Consider the following 22,407-nt stretch of genomic DNA (forward strand, 5'->3'; position numbering starts at 1 on the left):
ACAGTCCAAACCTCAAAATTATAAAAAATGTATATATATAGAAGAAAAGGGAAAGCAGGAGGCTGCTGGAGCCATGAAAGTGTTTGGCATTTTTCACATGAATGATGACTCAAACAATTATCCAATCGACCAACCGACCGATCGATCGATCCAGCTGCACTTGTATATACCGGTTACACCGGCACAGTTTCGTTGTGTCTGAGCGACACCTTTTGAAAGGTCTCACCGAACCAAAGCGGTCAGGTTTGGTCCCCCCCCCCCGAACTGTAGTAGCAGGAGCTGAATTTTGGACTGAGGCACAAGTGCTCGAGCATAAGGTACTTTGTCACAAAGCACCGACGCGACCGTGCATGAGAAGGGTTTGGGTTTAGAGTGACCCCTGTGCCCAATGCCCCCTGTCTTTATATACATCTATATCTATATACAATATCATCTATAATCTACTATTGGACATTAGAGATTCATTCATGTGTGAGCAGCATTTTTAATGTTGCAGCTGGTGGATGGTGGAGCCGGTTATAAGACGAGATCAACCTGACGCCACATGGTGAGCCGTCAGAGCAGATGCATAGTTTTGATAAATAGTGGTAATAATGACGACGATGATAAACGATAACAGTATATATGTCGCCGGCATCTTTGATACAGAGTGCGAGTCTAGCGAAACAGGGGTAAAAAGGCGCCATGTACTACAGAGCAAACGATGAGTAACCACAAACGCGGCCTGGGACGAAGAAGTCGCAACAAATGCAAATTGCATTAACGGCTTCTGTGTCCCGCTGATATTGCCTCATAGTTTAAAAAGATTGGCGGGACACGTGAAATGTTTAGCTGCAAAATGCCGGATCAGAGGGTCAAGTGGATGAAGTGGGGTGAAAAGTACAACACGTCCCAGGCGTAAATTCAGGAAGTCAGGGAAGGTGCTGGGGTTTAAACCGACGCCATGACCCGTACCGAGCATCCGCCTGGTGTCCGACGAGGGCCTCAGCGGGACCTCACGTCCGTGTTTGGTCTCTGCTCCTGATGCTGTTCCCTGTTTCTCCACAGATACTGCCCGTGGCCCACACGGAGGTGGAAGACAACGAGGTACGGTTCCACTTCGGTAGTAAGATGTGCAAATAGCACCGGCCGTCGTTTTCCCTACCACGGGCCATCATTCCTGGGGGGCACCCGGTGTTGTCATGGTCACATTGTTCACGCTGTGTCTGTCCGTGTTGCAGGAGTTGAGGGAGAGCGTCCAGCTCCTGCTGACCACGAAGATTGCCGTTTACCTGATGACATTCCTGATAGTGACCGTTGCGTGGGCTGCCCACATCAGGTTAGTTGAGTTGTCGTTATTGTTGTCGTTGTTGTTGTTGTTGTTGTCGTCGTCACTGGGCAGGCGACCTGCCCGCCCGCCGCCGCCGCCGCCGTCCTCCCGGTTTCAGGTGTCCACCACTTGTTTGCGTTGTGCTTGACAGGTTATTCCAAGTGATCGAACGGATTGACGACTGCCTCGCCCTGCTGAACCTCGTAAGTATCCCTGGGGCCGAGGTGAGTCCAGTGGCGGGGTTTAAGAGCCTCCTGGATTTCTGTTCTAACCCGAGACAGATAGTGAGCAGAGAACAAAGTAATTAAGATGTTAATGTGAGCAGCAGCGATGTCAGTTTTTCATTTTTAGATTATTTTTGCTTTTATGTCGGTTATATTTCTGTACGGTTGGTTGACATATTAGGTACGTTTGAGCTTTTTTTGTTTGTTTTCTTTTTTCCCTAACCCCATCAAATTGAACACACACAGTCAGTGTACATTTAACTTCTTGTCCTTTTTCTGCCGTCTCTCTGATTGAGCCTCCTCAGCTCTGGTCGGTCAAATATTTTAGTTTTGACTGGCTTGTGTTATCATTTATTGGCTTCAAATCCAATTTTAGCATTCAGCACTGCAAAGGCTAATACAGGTTTCCCTTTTTTTATATATATAACTTATAAATTCCCTGAAACTGAACTACCCAGGTTTCTACATATGCAGACTATGTCATATAAATCAAAGCACGTGTGTGTGCGGCAACTAATTTCCTAGAAAATAAAAAAAAAAGTAAGGGCGTAGTAATTTTAGCATCGATGATGTGTGTGCCGGGCGGATGCAGCAATCATCTGATCTGTCCCTCTCCTGTAGAGGAGAGAGAGTGCGTGCTCTACCCGGGCTTTTGGCAGTTTGCTAGCGAACGAAACCTGCTTTCTCTTGGGAGCACGTCTCCTCCTCCTCCCTCGCCTGAAGTTCTGCTCTCGGTTCTATTTCAGGCCTGCATGATGCTGATAACCTTTCTACCGTACACCGTGAGTATGAGTCAGTCGAAGTCAAATCACTTGTCGGCACAAAGAAATGTTAAGTTGACTGATGCGGTTCGAGCTCCCCCACCGAAGACCCTGGTTTGTGTTTGGTTTTGTTTCCCTCTGCAGTTTTCTTTGATGGCGACTTTCCCCGAGAAAGTCCTCGGGATCTTACTCTTCTGCGGATGTGTGATGGTGATCGGCGTCATTCAGGTGAGGCCAAAAAAAAAAAAAACACAAACTATCTTATTCTGGTCCTTGTGGAGAAAATGTGTCACCTTGGAGTAAATCGGTGCAGCTTCCTGAACACCTGTCCTCAAAACCAGAAGTGTTACCTTGATTTTAAAATGTCAACTAAGTTTTAAAAATGGATGTCTGCTAGTGGCACTAACCAGTCTAACTGCCTACAGCTCAGACTGAGAATTAGCACTTTAATGCAGTGTCCGTTATTCGATCTCAAATTGAATGTGCTGAAGCCCAGAGCAAAAAGGTGTAAATGTCCAAATACTTCTGGTCTTGACTGCATTTCTTCGGATGCTTCTTCCATTATTGTGTCCTTTTCTTTTTCCTTTTCCTTGGTGGAACTAAACGTGGAAAATTTTCCCTCTGACCCCGCCCGTTCCCGCAGTCGGTGATTGTGCTGTACGCCTTCAGTCGGCCCTTCCTGCTGAACGAACAGATCCAGATCTCGGAGAACCAGACCTTCTACAAACACCACATCCTCAAAGTCATCATGAGAGTGCCCCTGATGTGCTTCTTCGCCAGCATCTTCTCCTTCATCTTCTTCCAGCTGGTAGGTGGCGTATGTTACGGTGGAGGATCGTCTCCAGCTGGACCTCGCTCAGGCTTCTGTTCGTCTCCTATTGTTTTGTTTTGTTGTAATTTACTCTCGCTACCGATGAACTTTGCGGTTACCTTCTTTTTCTTGTTTTTCAGTCTTACGTGCTTTTAGCCATCGTCATCTTCCTGCCTTACATCTCCCAGTGTTTGAAGTGGTGTCGCAGCAAAGCGATTGGTAAGCACCAGACTTTTATTACCGGACGGGTGGGGGGGGCGAACATGTGCCCTCGCCCCTGGCCAGATGTGAAATTTGAGGGTGCGGACTTACTTCAAAATGACACGTCGTCATGCGCATCGCCGTTTTAAAACAAAAAATCAAACCCAAACCTTGTCCATTCCAGGTCAGGTGGAGGAGACCCCAGACTCCATGCTGTTCTACACCTACCTGCCTAACGAACCCCTCAGTAAAGAGCGAGTGGAAGCTTTCAGCGACGGAGTTTACGCCATCGTGGCAACGCTTCTCATCCTGGACATATGGTTTGTTTCCTTTTATTACCATGGGTGGGTAGATACAGGACAAATGCACATTTGAAAAATGCACCAAAGAGGTCAGGCAGCATCGCAGATAGCCACAAACTCAAAGTCGGGCATCGGGAGACTCCTCGATCACGTTACGTTCAGCCAACGTGTTGCTCAATAAAATTAATTTGGATTTACTGTATTTATGCACCAGTCAAACCTGGGTGAAGTAAACTCAGGTTTAACTGGTTTAGAAGCTTTTTGGCTTGTGCCGTAATTTTTTTTTTTTTTGGGACATGCTGAAGGCTGCTTTGAAACATTCAGATCCAACACTGCACTCACTTAAAAACAAAACAAAACAAAAAAAACCTGATTAGTTTTGTACAAATACGATGTTTGGAGAAGATTTTACTCAGTTTGCAGGAGCATAAAACCATTATGGGTTAAGTGGGATTAATAGTTAGAGAAGTGTGCGTTGAAGTGTGCTGAAAACCTTGTAACGTTTACCCTCTCTGGTTCCTTACATCCAGCGAGGACAACGTTCCAGACCCGACCGTCGTAAGGGAGCAGTTTGGCGGCAGCCTGGTAGCGGCGCTGCAGGTCTACGGTCCGGAGTACCTCGCCTACTTCGGTTCCTTCGCCACCGTCGGCCTCCTCTGGTTTGTCCACCATTCGCTCTTCCTTCACGTCACCAAGACAACGCGTTTCATGGGCCTGCTGAACACCTTCTCGTTGGCGTTTGTCGGAGGTTTACCTTTAGCCTACCAGCTAACGCACGAATTCCCGCGCAACTCCCGCAATGAACTTGAAGCCATTCAGATTAGCTGTGTGATTATTTTCTTCGCAGGTATATTCCAGCTCACCATTTGGGTGGTCGCTCTTTACAATGAACAGGAAACTCTGCACCCTTATGTGCGCTACGGTGGACGTGAGCATGTGTTCATGCTAGCTAAGCTAGCCCTGTACCCCTGTGTAGCTTTAGGGACGTTTTTCCTAACATGTATTCTGAGTAAATTTAGCGCCTCAATTTTCCACCTGATGGAGATCACGGTGCCTTTTGCTTTTCTCGTGTTGAGGCTGTTGGTGCGTGTCGTGCTAGCGCTGCTACGGCAAATCTTCTGTCCCGATAGGCCCGACCCCAGGACTGTGGTAGAGGAGGAAGATGAGGAGACGAGAGTGCCATTCAACGCTTTGGTTGCCTAGCTAGCTTGACGCGAAGTGTCCGCAGAAAAATTGACAGAGCTATGAGTCATTATCGCTAAAATACTCGGTCTCTGAAAGAGATACTGCTTAGATTATACCTCTCATCGGGAGCCCGTTGGGGGTTTGATTCAGGAACAAAACGGAAAGCGGAATTTTCTCTGTTCAGCATTTAAACTGGCGCAAATCTTGAGAGGGAATCAATGCAAATGGGATTAGATGTCACTACGCATGTTGAAGGCAAAATATGGACCCCGCGGAGGTTAAGAAAGCACTAAGCGGACCAGAGTTGTGAAGGATACTGACAGCCAAAGCCCATCTCCTCTTCAGCTTCTTTAAAATGATAATTTGAAGAATGCACTAATGCTAGTTTTGATTAGCGAGCAATCAACAATCATTTTAAAGCACTCAAAAGCTCGCTCAAACGCTCAGTAAGGTTTCCTGCTTTGATTTTTAATCGCTTGTAAGTCCTGAAGTAGCAAAAAATCAAAAGTGAGAACGGCTTTTTCTTGTATTTTCAGGGATGGGTTCAAATCATGTAGCTAGCTCATGACTTGGCTAATTACTTCATTCACCCCTAAACACACAGGTTCAACAGAACAGAAAAAAAACAGGTTTTTACAATTGTGTCTCGGTTTCTATGCCAAATACAGTCCATCTAACTGCCGTGGTTTAAAATTCAGCCTTCGTTATTTATTATTGTTATTATTTTTAGTGTACTCAGAGATTTGCTACTCGCGTTCGTAGACACTCAGTCGCAGAAATGCATACATGAGAGCCGATGGCTGGCGTATCTCTGAATACTTTGCACAAGGGAAGTTGTTTTGCTTTGTCAAATTTTGTCTCCTCTAGGACTTTTGGCCCAGTATAAATGTTTGAGTTGACCGGTTAGCTAACGAGCATGGGTTTAAGTCTGGAGCGTCGGACGCTTCTAACATTGTGCTGAACGGGTACGGCTGTAACATTTCGAATTGCACTATTTTTTTAAATATTTTGATTCACGTACTTGTGTGTAGTACCAACTGGAATGTAATCTCACCTTGTCAAAATATGTAACAATGCCATATTATCTCTACTGTTATCTTTAACTAGGAAGACTGTGCATTTGAATGACCCCTAAAACTGTATATTTTAAAGTGGAAAAGGGCCAGATTATAGTTTCAGACCTACCGATTTCAAGTTTTCTGTTTTAAAGCCATGTCAATCCAATATTTTTTTCAAACACCAGAACAAGTCTGCTGCTGTGTTTCTGTGGAGAGGTTTGTAAAAAAAAAAAAAAAGAGGGTAGTAGATTTCTCCAGAAGGGGTCACTGTTGTTTCTGTTAAATAGTCCTGAGATACTGCCGTGGTGTACAGAAGTGTGTGTTTAACGTTGACTCAAAAGGGGACTCAAATCCGAGATGCACTTTAATGGAAACCTGTTAGGTGGTGGACGAGGGCTTCCTATACTGACAGGGGGACAAAACATCAGAGTTTGGAGGAGTGACAACAAAAGACTGTTGAATTATTGCTTTTTTTTAAGACAAAAAAAGTCTGCTGGCCCCGAACGTGGGCAAGTAAAAAGCTTGTTTGTGATCGCTGGACACTTATTTCATATCTTTGGCCTTTTTTTTTTTGTTTGTTTGTTTTGTTTTGGTTTGGTAATTGGAGAATTAATTAAGATCCAGCACTGTTTCACGTGCGTATTGAGAATTAAATACCTGAATTTGTTTGCCATTCATCACGATGCTCTTTGGATCCAAAATAATGAGCACAACATTTTGTCAGATATTTTCACCCGATGTAAAACAGCCGAGTCTCAGAGACATGTAGCCTCTTTCGAGTCCCAACCACTCGCTTTTAGCAGCACGATCTTTAAACCAAATAACCGCTCAGAAATCTCATTCTTAAATTCATCTCTCTCTCTCTCGTTGTCGCTCCTCCAACATAGCAGCGTGTTTATCAAGGGCCAGTGGAGACAGATTCCTGTTGTCAAAGCTTAGCTGGGCTGTTTGTGTGTGTGACGGCTACGCGAGTTCAAACACTGCATCTGCTCCTTCACACGCCATTGTTTTGTGAATAAATCCAAAGTTGTTCCTTTAATGTGAAAGTGAATCCTTTGTCTGGTCATTATCAAAAGGAAACATACTGAACAACATGCAAGAAATCTTAAAGAAAAAAAAAAAAGAAAAAAAACTTTATTCACCTTCATACAGTAAACAGCTTCAATACCCCTAACAAGATATCAATATGTGGTTTACACAATACTTTGTATTACCCCTATATTAACAGCATAGTTCCTCAGTATAATTTAAAATATTATCCACTCCAAAAGGTATAGATTTTCATTAGAAAAAAAAATTCTGCTCAAAGCAAATCAAACAAAATATACACAGAAAGATCAATTCAAAAGACGAGCAACCAATCCCCGGCAGTGCATCATTGCCTGACATTTAAAATGACCTTTTTCTTTCCTGCAAACCTTGAATACAAATGATAAATTAGTCCACACTTGGATCTAATATGAACGGAAACTGTACAACTGGAGTCTGGAGCACGCCAATGGAATATTACACTTCTTAATTATAATGATGCATTGAAGTGAAACTGTATAAGGTCGTTACATTTACACACAATGGCTGATGGTGTTTATGTAACCTATCGGTAAAAAAGTTCTGAAACTTTACAATTAATACTCATCTTCGGTATTGTCTTTTAATTGATTAGCTGCAACTATTTTAGTAAATCGGTTCATTGTTTTTGCATCATTCATCCATCAAAAACTTGCTGCTTTTATTTGTTTCACGTCAGCGTAAATCGAATTTATTTCGCTTTTGAACTTTGAAGAAAATTCTTCAGAATTTTTTTTTTTTGGACATTTTACAGACAAAACAGCAAATCAAATTCATAAAAAATGATTTCGAATTAAGTGATCATGAAAAGGGAAACTAAAACGGAAAAGTCTAAAACCTACAGCAGTCCCCTAAAAAGGTATTTCAAAAATCCATTTTAAAATCCATTCATTATTCATGTAGGACAGACAGACATTGAACCATTAATTGGTACAGTGGATGATAATTTTATAACTTTGTACAGTTTCGACATTTCAAAGGTTTTTTGAAATAGCATCATTAAAATGTAAACTTTTTAAATAACTTCATAGTTTTTTAAAGCTCTGATTTACTAACTGACTAATTCACAGGTAACAGTGTTTAATTATTGCAGTGGCAAACTCCAGACTCCATAAAATAGCTTCAAAAAGTCTAAATATTTTTAACCATCTGCTGTTTGTGTTGATTCTTGTCCCCTATTTTTGGTCGGATTGCTTTATTGTCAAGACTGTCCAGACGTCTACATGCTTTTGCTTCGTCTCGTTCAGTATGCAGGTTGGACAGTGAAGGTTGAATACAGAAAAGCCTGTAAAAGCAGCAGTGTGTGTTTTACCAGACCTTCATACAGTACAGTACAGCTGGTCCCAAAAGAATCCACCCAGCAATCCCCATTCACTTCCAACGGGGGAAAACGCTCTAAAATGCACGCTTCTATGAGGAAACGGAAAAAAACTAGACAAATAAATTAAAACATCCCCTTCGTCCGAAAACTGAAGGAAGTGAACAGAACAAAATGAAACACATTGCACGGGCCACGGATGCAAATGTTAGCGCTCCGGTCTGCAGCCCGGCTCCAAACTCTCCTCTCCTCTCATTTCGTCATCGTTCAGAACAAGGAGAGGATGTCGGAGCAGGAAGGACACGACCGTTTGGACCTGGACCCCGGAGCTTATTCAATAATAGAAGGAAGTCAGTGTTCATCAGACAGTGCTTTGGTAAACATTTTTCTCTGAAAAGCGCCGTGTTCAATCGGAGAGTCTCATCGCAAACGCAGCCTCGTAACACGCTCAAAATGCATCGTCTGATTCATCGCGCCGGTGGACGAGATTTTTCAGGAATGCCACGGATTTCCTGCAGATTTAAAATGATCTAATCCATATTCTAAGGAATCAAACTTCCACTTGCATAAGCTGAAAATATTGCTAATAAAACCAACGCCCAGAGTGTCAGATTTTTATATACTTAAAGATATGTGTAAACACAGTACTGCAGATACCGTACACACACACATATCATACAGCATATAGGCTCCGCATGGACTGAAATCGTACGTTATCATTGATAACATCTTGAGATTGCAAACTACATTCAAAACTAAATCATGTAACATTGATTTAATGCATAAGAAGACTACAAAAGCAAGTTCCCCACCTTCACTGCCACAGTGCAACTAAAATCATTGGTTAAATCGATAAAGGAAGCACAGTCTGTTTTTTGTTTTTGTTTTTTTTAAATAAAGGAATCGTTCGCCCTTTTAAGAAACGCGGATATTTGCTTCTTTCGGAGAGTTTGATAAGAGGATCTATCGCACCAAGGGGCAAGTCAAACCGAGGTCATTATTTTCACTGGGAAGATCGACCGTGGGGGCCGTAGCGTTACTTTCCACTAGGTTTTGCAGCCCAAGTTTAACTAAGTTTACCCCTCTGGCCTCCGGCAGTGCACAGGACGTGGGATCCTGGCAATGACGGGAGACGGAAGTTATGGAAGTAACAATTTTTTACCGAAGGGAAGAGAGAAGGAAAAGCTGATTTTACATCTTGGAATTCCTGGAGCTACGTGACTCTGCTGTCTCTGAAAAGTTAGAAAATGAACATTGTAAACATTTATATTCACAAGGTAGTCCGGAGGATTCCAGTCAGCTCCTTTTAAGATTCATGTGCTGCCCTTCAGTCTGTTCATTATCTCTAATTTACTGTTTGCACTTGTGCGTTTGGTCTGAAACTGCAGTCACCGCGACAACAAAATCCACGGGGAGTTACCGCGCCCGTCCGCTCGACAACGACGGCAGCGTCGTGGTAATTGGTGCGCTATAGAGGTCAGACATAGGCTAGCATTTCCCCCCCTGCTCCCAGTCTTTATGCTAAGCTCAGGTAAGCTAATCGCCGCCCGCCGGCTCTCGCTCCACACTTAATGCACCTAGACCGTGGTGGTGTCAATCATCGCATCTAATTCTCAGAAAAAAAAAAAAAAAGCAAATATGCCTGTTTCCCAAATGTCAAACTATTCCTTTAAATCCTTTTTTTACATTTTCTAGTCAAAGTTCACCCAGAAAACCCTCGAAATAAGCAGCAACCTCAGGTCAAATCTAGACCCTTACCTGTTAAAAATCTAATCTGTTCATGCTAAAGGCTACAAATGAGTTTCATCTCCTTTTTTTTTTTTTTTTTTGCATATTATTTCTCATCATTTTCCCCTCAGCAGGTCACATGAGTAGTTATATATTAGGTATTTGTTCAGCTAAATATTTTCAGCATATCTATGTACAATACATTAACTTGCGTGTTGAGTACGCAGCCGACGCTCTAGTTTCTGCATTAACATGCCTACAGTCAATCACTATTGACGTACATTGTGCGAGTAATTGAGATTTACACAGAAACCTAAAAGCTAGAAGTTCACGCTGTGGAAGAGGAGAATAAACATGGCTTAGTTTAGCAGAAGCCCAAGACAGGACTTGCGGACATGCTACGTGTTTTGTTATGCTGTAAGGTGTCGTACGTCGTACGATCATTAAATAGAGCCTAGTCTATAAAACAGTGTCTACAGTATGTTTGACAACCCCGCTGCATCATTACTTCACCCGCACCCAAACCCCAGAAAGACAAGTCACAACAGTCTGTTTTCGCTGTAGCTCAGGTCCACGTGCCCAAAGCTCTGGGCCCAGTTGATGCTGGTAAAAAGCTTCTTAGATCCGTTTGTTCAGCTAAAGTCAGTGCAATATTCGCCGTCCACGGGTAAAAACTGCTCGTCCGCCATCCACCCGCGCCGAGAAAGCCGTGTGCTTTAAAGTCCGCCTCGTTTGATAAGACATTTTATCTTCAGTCTGAGAGTCTTTCGGATGGGGACCGCCTGTTCGCTCATGAGGCGTGTTGTAGTTAATGTGCCAGTGGAAAGCAACGAAGCCGCCTACTTCTGTTGTTATTGTTTTTTTCTTTTCTTTTCTCTCTCTCTCTTTTCTTTTTTTTTTTTTTTTTTTTAAAACTACAAGGTTCTTCCACCTGGAGTCTGGAGTCACCTCGGGGACTAAGTCGTGATTTTGAGCTGGTTGGGTGTCGAATGGAGAGGCGGCAGGATGACGACGGATGCTCTGAGAGAGGCCCGGGATCACACACACACACACACACACACACACACACACACACACACACACACACACACACACACACACACACACACACACCGCACAGGTATCATGCTTAAGAGTGTGTGTGTCTGTGCGTGCTTACACGAACTTTCCAGACCATCTCTCTCTCTCACACACACACACACACACTCCGGTCATCGCCCTGTGAAGCCGGTGGTCTTTCATTCAGCCTGGGCGGCAGCGGGGGGGAGCATGCCCCTCTCTCTCAGGTGGGAGTGCAGTGTGTGGAAGATGCTGAGCTGCTGTTCGGGCCCAAGCATCAGCAGCTGCTGCAGCACCTTGCTGGGGTTCGGTCCCCTGCAAGACAACAATTGAAGATATGACAACACTGAAAACTGAAGCGTAACAAATCTGGACCTACCTCATCGTAAATCTCCGTTTTACAAACTGGTGAAATCTAGAAACTAAGGAAAAGCTCTTACGGACCAACGGAGGTTCTAAAAGCTTCCTTTGGATTTTAAGGGAAAGACAGCCCCTAAACCAGGAAATCTAACCGACGCGCTCTCCTGCACTTCCTGTGGCTTTGGGTACCTGAGGAGACTCTGCAGGGACCGTGACGTGGAAGAGACCTGAAAGGCGAGAGTCATATAACGGCCGAAGGCACTGCATGTTTACCTGCCGGCTGACCACTAGTGGCTGTGCGAGCTATTCCAGCGTTATCCGATTGACCACAATGACTCTGGGCTTAATGATGTTTTATGGCAGACGACAGACCTGCGCCAACTTATTCCCTCAAATTCTTCAGACTATAACCAGAAGTTACCGCCTGTGTTTGCATGAATATTAATGAGTAGAAAGTCAGATTTCGTAGGGATGTTAGCCTGCTGCAAGTCTTTACTTTGTGTCTCTAATACGCATCCTTTTTACATTTGAAACATTTTGCACTGTTCGAATCAACATTTGTCAAAACTAAATCGAGCCTGCTCAAAACGCCAGGTTGAGTGACAGTCTTTACTGTGCGTTTTTTTTCCCTTTGCTCTAAGATTTATTAAACACGTCTGCACCGTTAACATTTTTATTCGATGCAAATAATGTAACTACTAGGGCTGCAACTAACAGTTATTTTCATTATCAATTAATCTGCCTATTATTTTTTCAATTAATCCATTAGTCAAAAAACGCCCATGTTCAACCAAAAGTCCAAATACGCAATATTAAGTTCACAATGTTATATGACAGAACAAGAAATCTGCTCATTTGAGAGGCTGGAATCAAAGAAGAATTGACTTTGTTTCACTGTTTTTGCTTAAAAAAAAAGAAGAAAAAAAAAAAAGGCTGAAATGATTAATCAATTATCAAAATATTATTATTTTTCTGTCGATCGATTGATCATTTAATGCTCAGTCTAGCTTTTAACACACAGAAGAGTAAAAAAAAAAAAAAAAAGTGATATGTTTGAAATTAAACACCAGCCACGTGCTAGAGACGTGATATGGCAGGTGAGCAGCCATCTCAATGAAAGTGGTTATTAACTGTAGAAGTGAAGCTGGCTGGTAAAATAGTCCGAGTGGCTGCTGTGAGCGAAGGTGCACAGTCTAGTCTACGGAGGCAGAGAGACGAGATTTGTTTTCTGCTGTGACATTATGGACTTGTCACTTTTGGTTGTAGCTACTAAGTTTGTTTTATTGCTCTATGTGACAGTCAGTCCTTTCTACTCTTTTCAGAGTGAAAACATACACTGTATATACATTTGAAACGAACTCAATAGCCTGCTGATGCCATCATTAACATACTGCAGTGATACTGTTCATGTCTTTATTAGGAGCCCAGTGTGGTTACTGACGCGATGGGATTTTCCTCTTGCGTCACGGCTGCCAGAAGCTTTGTGAGAAGTGATGTAAAAGTGTGTTTAAAAGTTCTTCAAAGCCGTTTAAAGTTTTACACGTCTTCACTGTGGCCTGCGGTCCTCTACTTACCTGATGAAGCTGGCTATATAGACGTGTGTGAAGGTGGCCATCAGGTACTGACAGTCGAATCGATCCATGATGCCGCCGTGGCCGGGGATGGTGCTGGCAAAGTCCTGCAGGAAACGTGTGTATGTGGTTATCGGAGTATGATTTAGCCCGACTGTTGTGCGGAGCCATGCCCACCATTATAAATCTATTACACAAGACTTTTTAAATCCATTTCCTTTTTTTGGGGGGGCTGCTCTGGATTTTCATATGCTGCAACCTGCAAACACATGGTGTCACTGGGTGGAGTTGTGCTACCAAAAGCAGTCGGAAAATCTCAGAGGTGCTGACTCCTCAAACATTAGCTGTCTCAGTTGTTTGAGAAATGATTTTGACCGCAGCAGGGAGCCTCAAAGGAGGCACTCAAGCCCCGGCGGCAGCAGCGGTGCCGCTCGGTGGCCGACAGCAGTGGATGTCTGCTGCTGTGTGAGGGATTAGGAAGAGTGCTGCCGAGCACAATCTCAGCTCTTCACCACAACCCAAGTGGTCCAACCAGTTATTCGAACGTCATGCCTAAACTCATTTCCGTCTCTGCGACGTTGTAGCTTCAGGTGGAGTGCCAATCAACACTTGCTCAGTGTTAAAGTAGTGAAGTGCGGGCACAAACCTAAATATCACAAAAAACGCGGATTGCAGAGATGCTAACCACTAACTTGTGGCAATGAAATGAAAAAAAAAAAATAAATAAAATGAGCTAATGACAATTAAATCTCACCTGAAAAACAGATTTAAAAAGGAAAACTGTCCCTAGTGAAAGGTGCTTGAACAAAAAATGATGGATTTAAACAAGGCAATCAAGGTTAAAATGATATGCCAGATGGAGGAAAGTAAATCTCTGAATTTGTAAAACTGTTTGTCAAAGAGCAGAGAAGAGACAAAATGACGGAAAAACTGAGATGGTCTTTACTTTGATTTTGAAGGCTCGCTTGAAGCCGCTGGCAAAGAAGCCGCCAAATGGTCCGATGAGAGACGCAAAGGAGGAGAGGAAGATGCTGTGGATCTGGAAGGGGTACAGGTTCACTGTTTTCTAGGAGAGAGACAGGGAGAAATTTTTAGATTAGATTAACGGCAAAAAGCTCAATTTTGATGTTCTCTCTAGCTGGATGTTCACATAGGAGAAAGAACATAATTAATGCTAAAACAGATTGGAAATTTGGCAGTATATTTACAGTGATTTCATCATGTCTCTGTGTTGAACAGATAATCTATAAACAAGCCTAAACATGACAGACCTTTAAAATGGAAGTCTGGGTGCTTTGGAAAATTACGGTACGTTAAAAAAAGGTAAAAAATAGAATATAAAATAAACAAATTGGGCTTTAGTGGATTTATTAATATTTTGGTTTCACTAAATACTCTTACAAAGGCATGACACACGCAATATGTTTACAATAATGAATTATTTCATGTAGAACATTTAATATATTTCAAATGGTCCTAGTTGAATTTAAATTAATGGCATAAAAAAGGAACAAAGTCTTACCCATCTCAGTGTGTTCTGTACCACAGTGGGAAGAGTGTACTCCTGCATCACAAAGATATCAGAGGGCTCACATTCAACTGTAAACCCATTGGTCTCACTGTTGAAGCCCACGGGACACACAAAGTACTGGAACTGAGACAGGAGGTAGGCCAGCTGGAGGTGAACCAAGACACAGAAGAAATGGTCAGCTTCTGACTCCAGTTAAGTACACGGTGATGCGTCATCTTATCAACACAACTGTTGTAGTAAGGATCACGCTTTTGGAAATTCCCACCAGCTAAATGACAAAAACATTTTTTTCAAAATAAACCCATCAATTGTCGATAGTCAAAGTGATCAGTGTAAAGGTAGAGATGCAGCAAAAATGATTTTCCACCTACAACTTGAGAGAGAGAAACTGGAGACCATGTGACTAAATGTTGTGAAAATACTGTCTGGCAGTTGTAAGCATGGAGGGAAACTGCCAAAAGTCACACCCAAACAACTCATAAATTCTGGCGATGGGCTGTTTCATATCTACACCGGCGTTCTAGCAGAGAACCGACTGCAATTTAGACATCCCGTTCTTTCTAGTTGGGGTGTTCCTTCTACAACAAACAGTGGACAAATAAAAAAAATTAACAAACAGAATTTCCTGCCTTGGGTACTTGGAAACTGTCTGCAGAGGGAAATGGGGACCATGTGAGTGCGTCGTAAAAAAGCAAATGTACTCACAATGAAGCCAAAAACCACAGTGGAGAAGAAACCTCCGATGAAGCCCTCCCAGGTTTTCTTGGGTGAGAGCTGCAGGGGGGTTAGAGACAGAAACAGAGGTTTTCTTTCACATCAGCATGACATGTGGTTTTTAATCCGCCTCACCACCACCTACATGTGATTTCAAATAAACCTCTTTTCTTCCTGCTGTCCGCAGCTCCGGGTCAGTGAATTGCTCTTGTTTGGATATATGTACAGCGTTAGCCATCGTCAAAGCTCTCTCTCTCATGCACTTACTCTGTGTTTAATTCTAGAGAGTCAAACATCTTGATTTATTCAAGGGTGGGTTTTGAACCAGTAGCGTTCAGTAAGTTTGAGAAGGGAGTTATTTATTAGCAGGCGCGTCTGACCACAACGCTGCTGGAGGAAGAACAATTTGTGGTAGAATGACAGAGCATGCATGTGTAGGTGAATACACATGCATGCTCTGCACACACATCCACCAGCTCCTCCTGAGGGATCCTTAGTCGTTAGAAGGGCAGATTAGCTGTACACACCCAGCCGTATGTTCTGGGTCTGCCTTGACATCTAGTCTCTCATGTACATGTCCAGAATGCAATCACTGGGAAGTGTCGAGGAAGCAACCTGATCACGCTATATTGCTATACTGATGCTATACTGAGTCCGATACAACACCTACATTACTTCTAATGCAATGCTGCACGGATTCGCTTGTTGATCTAATTCTCTAGTTGACCCCTTACTCATAAATAAGACCCTGAAATTACTGACCCTGTTTACCTGGGGCACCAACTCTTTCTCAAACCAAAGGGAGTATTCTACCATTTTGCCGAAGAACGGCATTGTCTCAAACGTGGAGGTGCTGACTTTGATCCCATCTGCTTAAGTCTCGGCTGGAAACCACCCCAGTGCGAGCTGGAGGTCAGGGTTCAGTTAAGCTAATAGAGGTAGTTCTTTGGCAAAAAGCAAAGATGACAATCCCGAGGCCACCAATCTGAACATCTCCCACTCCTCAGATGCACCTATAGATTGTGTCCAAGAAAACCCCAAAAATAACCAGTAAGAAGGCGCAACCTTGGCAAACCCTATGGCCACCAAGAACACACTCAATTATTGCCGTGAAAACAGACTTGGCTCACTCACAGAAGGACCTGATTGCTTGTATCAACAGCCCCTGCCTCCCATATTCCCAATGTTCTCCAACCAAAACATCCCTTAGGAAAGGGTCACGATGTCTCAGTGTGAACAACCTTGAAAGCTTTAGATGACTGGGACTCCCGACCAGTCAGCTGAACTGAAGAAGATGGAAGGGAAAGTCTTCAAGTCTAAAATTTTTGGTCGACTACATTATTAGGACCCCCCCCCCATGATAAATGCACCATGTCTCCTCCCATTCAGCTTACTGAAAAAAAAAACCAAAAACAAAAAAAAACCCAAACTCAGTTATACTTATCTGAATAACTAGTCTACTGTCAGTAAGCATAACTATCCCTGAGCATTTACACTGTTTATTCAAACCATATAAAAATGATAAAAAAATAATTCCGTAAACTTAATTTTTTGTTTTTTTTGTCAAGATGGAGAAACCTGTACTACTGGTTGCTTGTAATGATACCAATCACCGTAGGCTCTTTCCACTGTTGTATGTAACATATAGTAAAGCCACTAAATATAATGTAAATCTGTCAAATGTAATGATCAGAATTGAGATAATGTTTGATTAACCTTGATCAGTGGAGTCCTCCCAAAGAAGAATCCAAACAGATAGGCCATGATGTCATTGCAGATCACAATGGAGATGGGGACAATGAACCTGGAAAACAGGAATTTCAGCAGAGTTGAGAGGTGGTGGGGGAAATAACACCAACTACAACCCAAAATCTGATCAGTTCCTGCTGTGGCTGGAAAATGTGCCTACATTTCTTGCACTGTGGCAGGGAAAAATTACATGTGTGGTATTCTAATTTGACGACATATTACTTAAGTTATTGTGAAACTAAAAGGGTAATTATTATGTCTCCAGTTGACTAAGCCAGTTAAGTCAGAGTTAATCAAAAGAGAATATGCTTTATTTGTATTTAAATTAACTGTTGCTGTGGGTCACTTTCTGTTGGGTTGCTCAAACTTTAAAAACCAGCTGCAATCCAACGACACATACGTAGTGAAAGTCAAGAGACAACAAGGCCGGTTCCCCAGGTCTGTCTTTTCCGTGTCCTGCTTACCAGATCATTCCTTCAAACAGGTTCTGAATGACAAGGTGGGACTGAGTTACCACAATCAACAGGGTCACATGGGTCCAAGCAAACTGGAATGGCAAACACAAACACCACAGTGTCACTTCACTGGAATGCAGCCGCGCCTGCTCAGAAGTCGGCTCGTGTCAGAAATAGTGGAATCATACAAACAAACAGACAGACGAGGTGAAGGACACTGACATAGCCACACTGCAGACTGAGATGGAATATGGTACATGTCGATAACATCAAAACAAATGAATATAGGGAAAAGCTTTATCAAACACTTTGGGATGAGTGTCACAAATGTATCGGACATATTCAAACAACAATTTTATGAAGGTGAGTGTGACAAAATATTTAAATTTTTTTTTTTTTTTTTTAAAAACAGTGACACAGCAGCATCGGGAAACCAGGTTTCAGCTTGTACAGAACTGCAAATACGAGCCGAGAAGCTGCCTTCTTTTGCCAGAAACTTCAGACTTTTTTTTTTTCTGTTAACTTTTGGGGAAATGATAATGTTTCAATAGGTGGCAAGGAAATCCAAATCCTTCTGGGGTCCAGAAGTCTAAAAATGTCTGCAATCATGGCACTTTGCACATATATAATCTCCAAATTAACTCGAAAATGGAAATTAAAACTCAATTAGTTAATAGTTGCAAAACAGTCAGTTTGGGCCAATAAAATGTGATGCATAAAAGGTGCCCACAGTTGGTAGAGAAAGCAAAACAGATGCATGTGAATTGAAATAAAGCTCAAGCTATTGCTCAAGCTCAAGCCTGCATTTATCCAGGGTGAAATTCTGTATAGTAATGTGGACGGCTAATCTGTGAGTCATACTGTATAACAAAAGCTTCAGCATTTAACAGCAAACACTTTTTCAAAAGAGCTGAAAAGTGAGTAAATAAAATGTGTAAAGTCCAAAAAAATACTTCTAAAATGGCAACATCAGACCCCAAGTTGAGCGTCCCAAATCTTCTCAGAGGGACTTAGCGGGGAGTAGGAAGCAGTGGAAGGGGATGGATAGGAAGGTTAGTGGTGTAGTAAAGGAGGAGGAGAGGGTTACTTGGCTGATACACACCATATAAAACTGCAGGCGGTAATGTTTCTTCACTAAACTCAGCACAAACATGCAGAACCCTGTGAAAGAGTAGACAAGAGTAGACATGCTGTCAGTTTTTACTCCAAGATTACAGAGTATTGATTAAAAAATATGTATCACAACAATAAGAAATTGCATAAACCGTATGGAGTGGTGTGTGTGTGTGTGTGTGTGGCATGCCAGTGACTGAACAATTCACAACATTTTTTCATCTTTCTCAAAAAACATCTAGAGGGCTTTTATCCTTCGACCTTTCAGAGTTTACACTGATTTTAATTCAGACTTGTGATTTTGCACTCAGGAGGCTGTCCGCTGAAAGCCCCTGTGTCAGGGTTGTCCACATGAACCTGGGAGGGCCCTCAGGGGAGCTGTTACTGCCAACAGTTTGAGAAGATGCTGCCTGCTTCAGTGTCCTTGGGGTTCAAAACTGCAGCTGGCGCCTGGCTGGGTCGGCTGACAGACAACTATGTCAGCAAGACTCGGGAAGAAACGGGTTCACCCCCCCTTCATACACTAAAACTAACCACTGAGAGACCAGTAGACAGAACCTCTATTCAGCCCAGAGGCAAACCTTGGTGACACAGCAGCAGCAGGATTAAAATCAAACTACTGTTGCTATGATCCCGTCATCAGTGCAGTGCAATCAAATAGAAATGTGGTGTTTACACAGTTGCCCAACAAATTAACTAAAATCCTCTGCAAATGCAAGGTTATGTTCAGATGGATGTTTACAACAGACGGTTAAGGTAATGATGTTTGTCTTCGTTTTCTCTTCCAAATAAATTATTACCAACCTAGCTGTTCTGTGCATGTTCTTACTCGTCTGACTGCAAACCCTTATTGCCACACTGGAACTATCTACAGCAGTGGCAAAACATTTGGAGATCTTAGTAGTTCAAAATATGAAGAGATGAACTTATTTCATTGTAAATCACTTTAAGTCACGAGTGACTTTATGTTACAAGTCTCCCTGAGGTTTCTGTTTCTCCCTTTGGTTTATTTTCAGCCCGGTAAACTTATTTCTAACCCAGCTCCACTACACCGTGTCTGGTGAAATCTAATCCATCTCTCTAGAAGAAAACGCATTAAGTGGGAGCAGAGGGGCCGAGGAATGTGCGTGTTTTTTCGAGATACAGCAGTTATTTTGTCTCGAGGGCGAGAGTCACCTGCGAGGTACAGAGCAAAGGAGATGAAGCGGTGATAGCGAGCCAGGAACTGCAGAGGTTCCTCCCTCTGCACCAGAGCCCCGAAGTAGTCCGCTACGGTTTCACCATAGAAGAAGTAGTTGACGCAAATCAGGAAGTACCTGAGGCAAAAATAACAAAAAACAGAGGGAATCAATTGTTTTTGTGCAGATATTTGTGTGCTAATGTATGTAAAAACTCTGTTGTGAGTCACCGGGTTTCAACGTCTACCAGTGTTTCTTGCCTACTGTACATTGACCTGCTCTGCGTGTGTGTGTGTGTGTGTGTGTGTGTGTGTGTGTGTGTGTGTGTGTGTGTGTGTGTGTGTGTGTGTGTGTGTAAGGGGTTGTTATGACGGGCGGCCTTGGTGAAAGGGGCAAGTTTCAATTAGCCTTCATTTACTTCCAACACGGCAGTGATCTTTGCTCCTGGCCGCACCGAGTGCTGTTGTATGTGTGGCTGTGTATGCAAAGGTGACCTACTTTAAAAAAAACAAAAAAACAACAACAATAAAAAATAACCAAACCAAAAAACAAAGAAACACTGTAACAGAAGCAAACTTAGGTACCGTGGGGGAGGTGGGTGTTGCATATTCAGAGAAAGTACCTGCAGACAAAGCTGACCTGAGTCAGCATTTCACCGGAGGAAGAGCAGAGTTAAATGGAGTGTGGCTGACAGAAGAAATGACTGGGTGGTCCCTTTAGATGAGAAATACTGCCTGTTTCTGACTTATTTGATCACCTTACATACCATTAAGCCATAAAGACAACTCAGAATGAACAGACCTAACAGTCAGGTGGGCTTGGGTGCCCCCTAACAAGCCACTGTTGCTCAGATGTAAAAGTCTTAAGTCTTTAAATGAGCAGTATTTACATTTTTCAGTACAAGTGCTGATACAATACCTGACCTACTGTACTTTGAGAAATTTAAACTTATGTTTCTACGAAAATAATTTTTTTTTATTTAACAAAAAGAAACCTGACGTCCCCGTTGTCAAACCTTGTCTGTACACAAACAGCGCCACATGACAACTGTCTAAATTAACTGTATAAAGCTGACAAAATTTTGATCTAGAACAGGAGCTATTTGATCCAATAGTGTGGACAAGATGACAAATATTTGATGATACAGACAGTTTGGCAACTACCAAAAAGAAGTATAGCTTTGTATGTATTTAATAGCAAGCCCTGTGTAAAAGGTAGTGACGTTACAAACCTATATCTGAGTACTTCCTGTTGTGTTGATGTGTTTTTCGTCTGTTCCAAAAGACTTATCGACTGAGTTGTAGTGCATCTGACCGGATGTTAATTTTATGTCAAACAAAGCTTTGGTATATTCCAGAACGATCTGTGAAATTCCCTGAAACTTCCTTACATACGGGATATTTTACAGAATATGTACACATTCCCTGTCTGAAATACAAATATTCCTCCCTCTAAAACATCCCCGACCAGAGTCGAAAACTGTCACTGTGTGTCCATCAACGCACGTACTGTCCTGCTGAAGTGAATCTGAATAAGAAAACCGCACCACTTGAGTTGATCTGAGGAAAAAAAACACTAGAGAAAGCTCACTGCTGTGGTGAGATTTGAGCATAAGTTAAACTTAAAATTCTGCAGTATTGCTCTCTTAAGGGTAACCCGTTCTCAGTTGTACATCCGCTGTTTACTTTATAATCCTAGCTCCTTACCAGCTTAGAGTCCTGAACCAGGGCAGCTCATAGGAATGGTAAACCCTGTAGCCAATGGTGATGATTTCTTGGAAACACTTGATTTGGACACTCATGACCTACATCAGACAATAGGAACAGAGCAGAGGCGTGACAAGAAATCTCAGGCAAATTACACGTAACAGAATGAATTACAGAAAAAGAACTGACAGTAGAATAGATGCATTGAGGACTCATACAATTGCTACGGTATCACTCATTGCCACTTACCACTAATATAAGAGTGACGGGTCCCATATAGATGATGAGGAAAAAGCCTGAAATCATGGCTAAAGACAGAACGCCTCGTATCCAGTAGTTCTTCCATCTGTGGAGAATGGAAACTGAATTACTGATGGACGTATTTCCTTCTTCAAAATCACATGATTTTCTTCCCTAATTCACTTATGCTTTATTTGAATTTTCATTCAAAGAACAGGAGACAGCGAGAGAGAAAAGATTTACTGTCGGGCTCTATGTCTGTATTTCCAGTTATAAAACATGGCCAGCATGAAATTCTACATTAGAGCCATGAAATTATAATAGCGGCTCATGACTAGCAGCGTCTTTGAATTTTCAGAGCTGATGTGCTTATTGATGTAAGCTGACTAGTTGGAGTTAAAGGTGCGCGTGATAAAAGAGAGGAAGCCTTAAGGCATGTCAAAAAGGGGCTGGCATGTGGTCATGGCTGCTGGTTTCATAACTGTGGGATCCGAGGGTTCACCGAAGTCATTAAGATACCGGGAATATCTGTACCAAATTTGGTGCCAGTCCATTTCACAGGGTAAGTGAAAACTTTTACCTGATGGGGGCGCTAAAGGAAAAGTCGGGGGATCATCCTCTGGGCACCATGAATGTCTGTACAAAATTTCATGACAATACATCCGGTAACTGTTGAACTATTTAAGCCTGGACCAAAGTGGTCAACCGATTAACATACAGACCGACATTCCCATCCCCTTTTCCGAGCCGCTAGTGTCGCGGTTAC

General features: G+C 42.6%; 2 protein-coding genes across 4 annotated transcripts in view; one reads left to right on the plus strand and one right to left on the minus strand.

Annotated features, from left to right (window-relative positions):
• Nucleotides 1-6,871, plus strand: part of tmem175 (transmembrane protein 175) — a 7,840-nt gene extending 969 nt beyond the window's left edge. The window contains exons 2-10 of one of the 2 annotated variants that reach the window (XM_040155966.1): nucleotides 1,048-1,086; nucleotides 1,221-1,318; nucleotides 1,461-1,512; nucleotides 2,280-2,315; nucleotides 2,439-2,522; nucleotides 2,938-3,102; nucleotides 3,246-3,324; nucleotides 3,491-3,626; nucleotides 4,139-6,871. In XM_040155966.1, coding sequence (XP_040011900.1) covers nucleotides 1,048-1,086; nucleotides 1,221-1,318; nucleotides 1,461-1,512; nucleotides 2,280-2,315; nucleotides 2,439-2,522; nucleotides 2,938-3,102; nucleotides 3,246-3,324; nucleotides 3,491-3,626; nucleotides 4,139-4,811 — 1,362 coding nt within the window. In that variant the 3' untranslated portion in view covers nucleotides 4,812-6,871. Of the gene's footprint in view, nucleotides 1-1,047; nucleotides 1,087-1,220; nucleotides 1,319-1,460; nucleotides 1,513-2,279; nucleotides 2,316-2,438; nucleotides 2,523-2,937; nucleotides 3,103-3,245; nucleotides 3,325-3,490; nucleotides 3,627-4,138 lie in introns of those variants that run through there. The other variant, XM_040155967.1, reaches the window with a different exon arrangement.
• A 4,279-nt stretch (nucleotides 6,872-11,150) lies between these two features.
• The window catches only part of cds1 (CDP-diacylglycerol synthase (phosphatidate cytidylyltransferase) 1), a 28,524-nt gene continuing 17,267 nt past the window's right edge, over nucleotides 11,151-22,407 (minus strand). The window contains exons 4-14 of one of the 2 annotated variants that reach the window (XM_040154126.1): nucleotides 21,651-21,747; nucleotides 21,402-21,499; nucleotides 19,694-19,833; nucleotides 18,507-18,565; nucleotides 17,414-17,496; nucleotides 16,917-17,004; nucleotides 15,192-15,260; nucleotides 14,478-14,630; nucleotides 13,902-14,021; nucleotides 12,959-13,062; nucleotides 11,151-11,339 (exon numbers count right to left, since the gene is read on the minus strand). In XM_040154126.1, the coding sequence (XP_040010060.1) occupies nucleotides 11,204-11,339; nucleotides 12,959-13,062; nucleotides 13,902-14,021; nucleotides 14,478-14,630; nucleotides 15,192-15,260; nucleotides 16,917-17,004; nucleotides 17,414-17,496; nucleotides 18,507-18,565; nucleotides 19,694-19,833; nucleotides 21,402-21,499; nucleotides 21,651-21,747 (1,147 nt within the window). In that variant the 3' untranslated portion in view covers nucleotides 11,151-11,203. Of the gene's footprint in view, nucleotides 11,340-12,516; nucleotides 12,864-12,958; nucleotides 13,063-13,901; nucleotides 14,022-14,477; nucleotides 14,631-15,191; nucleotides 15,261-16,916; nucleotides 17,005-17,413; nucleotides 17,497-18,506; nucleotides 18,566-19,693; nucleotides 19,834-21,401; nucleotides 21,500-21,650; nucleotides 21,748-22,407 lie in introns of those variants that run through there. The other variant, XM_040154127.1, reaches the window with a different exon arrangement.

Source organism: Xiphias gladius, chromosome 19, assembly GCF_016859285.1.
Source record: "Xiphias gladius isolate SHS-SW01 ecotype Sanya breed wild chromosome 19, ASM1685928v1, whole genome shotgun sequence".
Lineage (NCBI taxonomy): Eukaryota > Metazoa > Chordata > Actinopteri > Istiophoriformes > Xiphiidae > Xiphias > Xiphias gladius.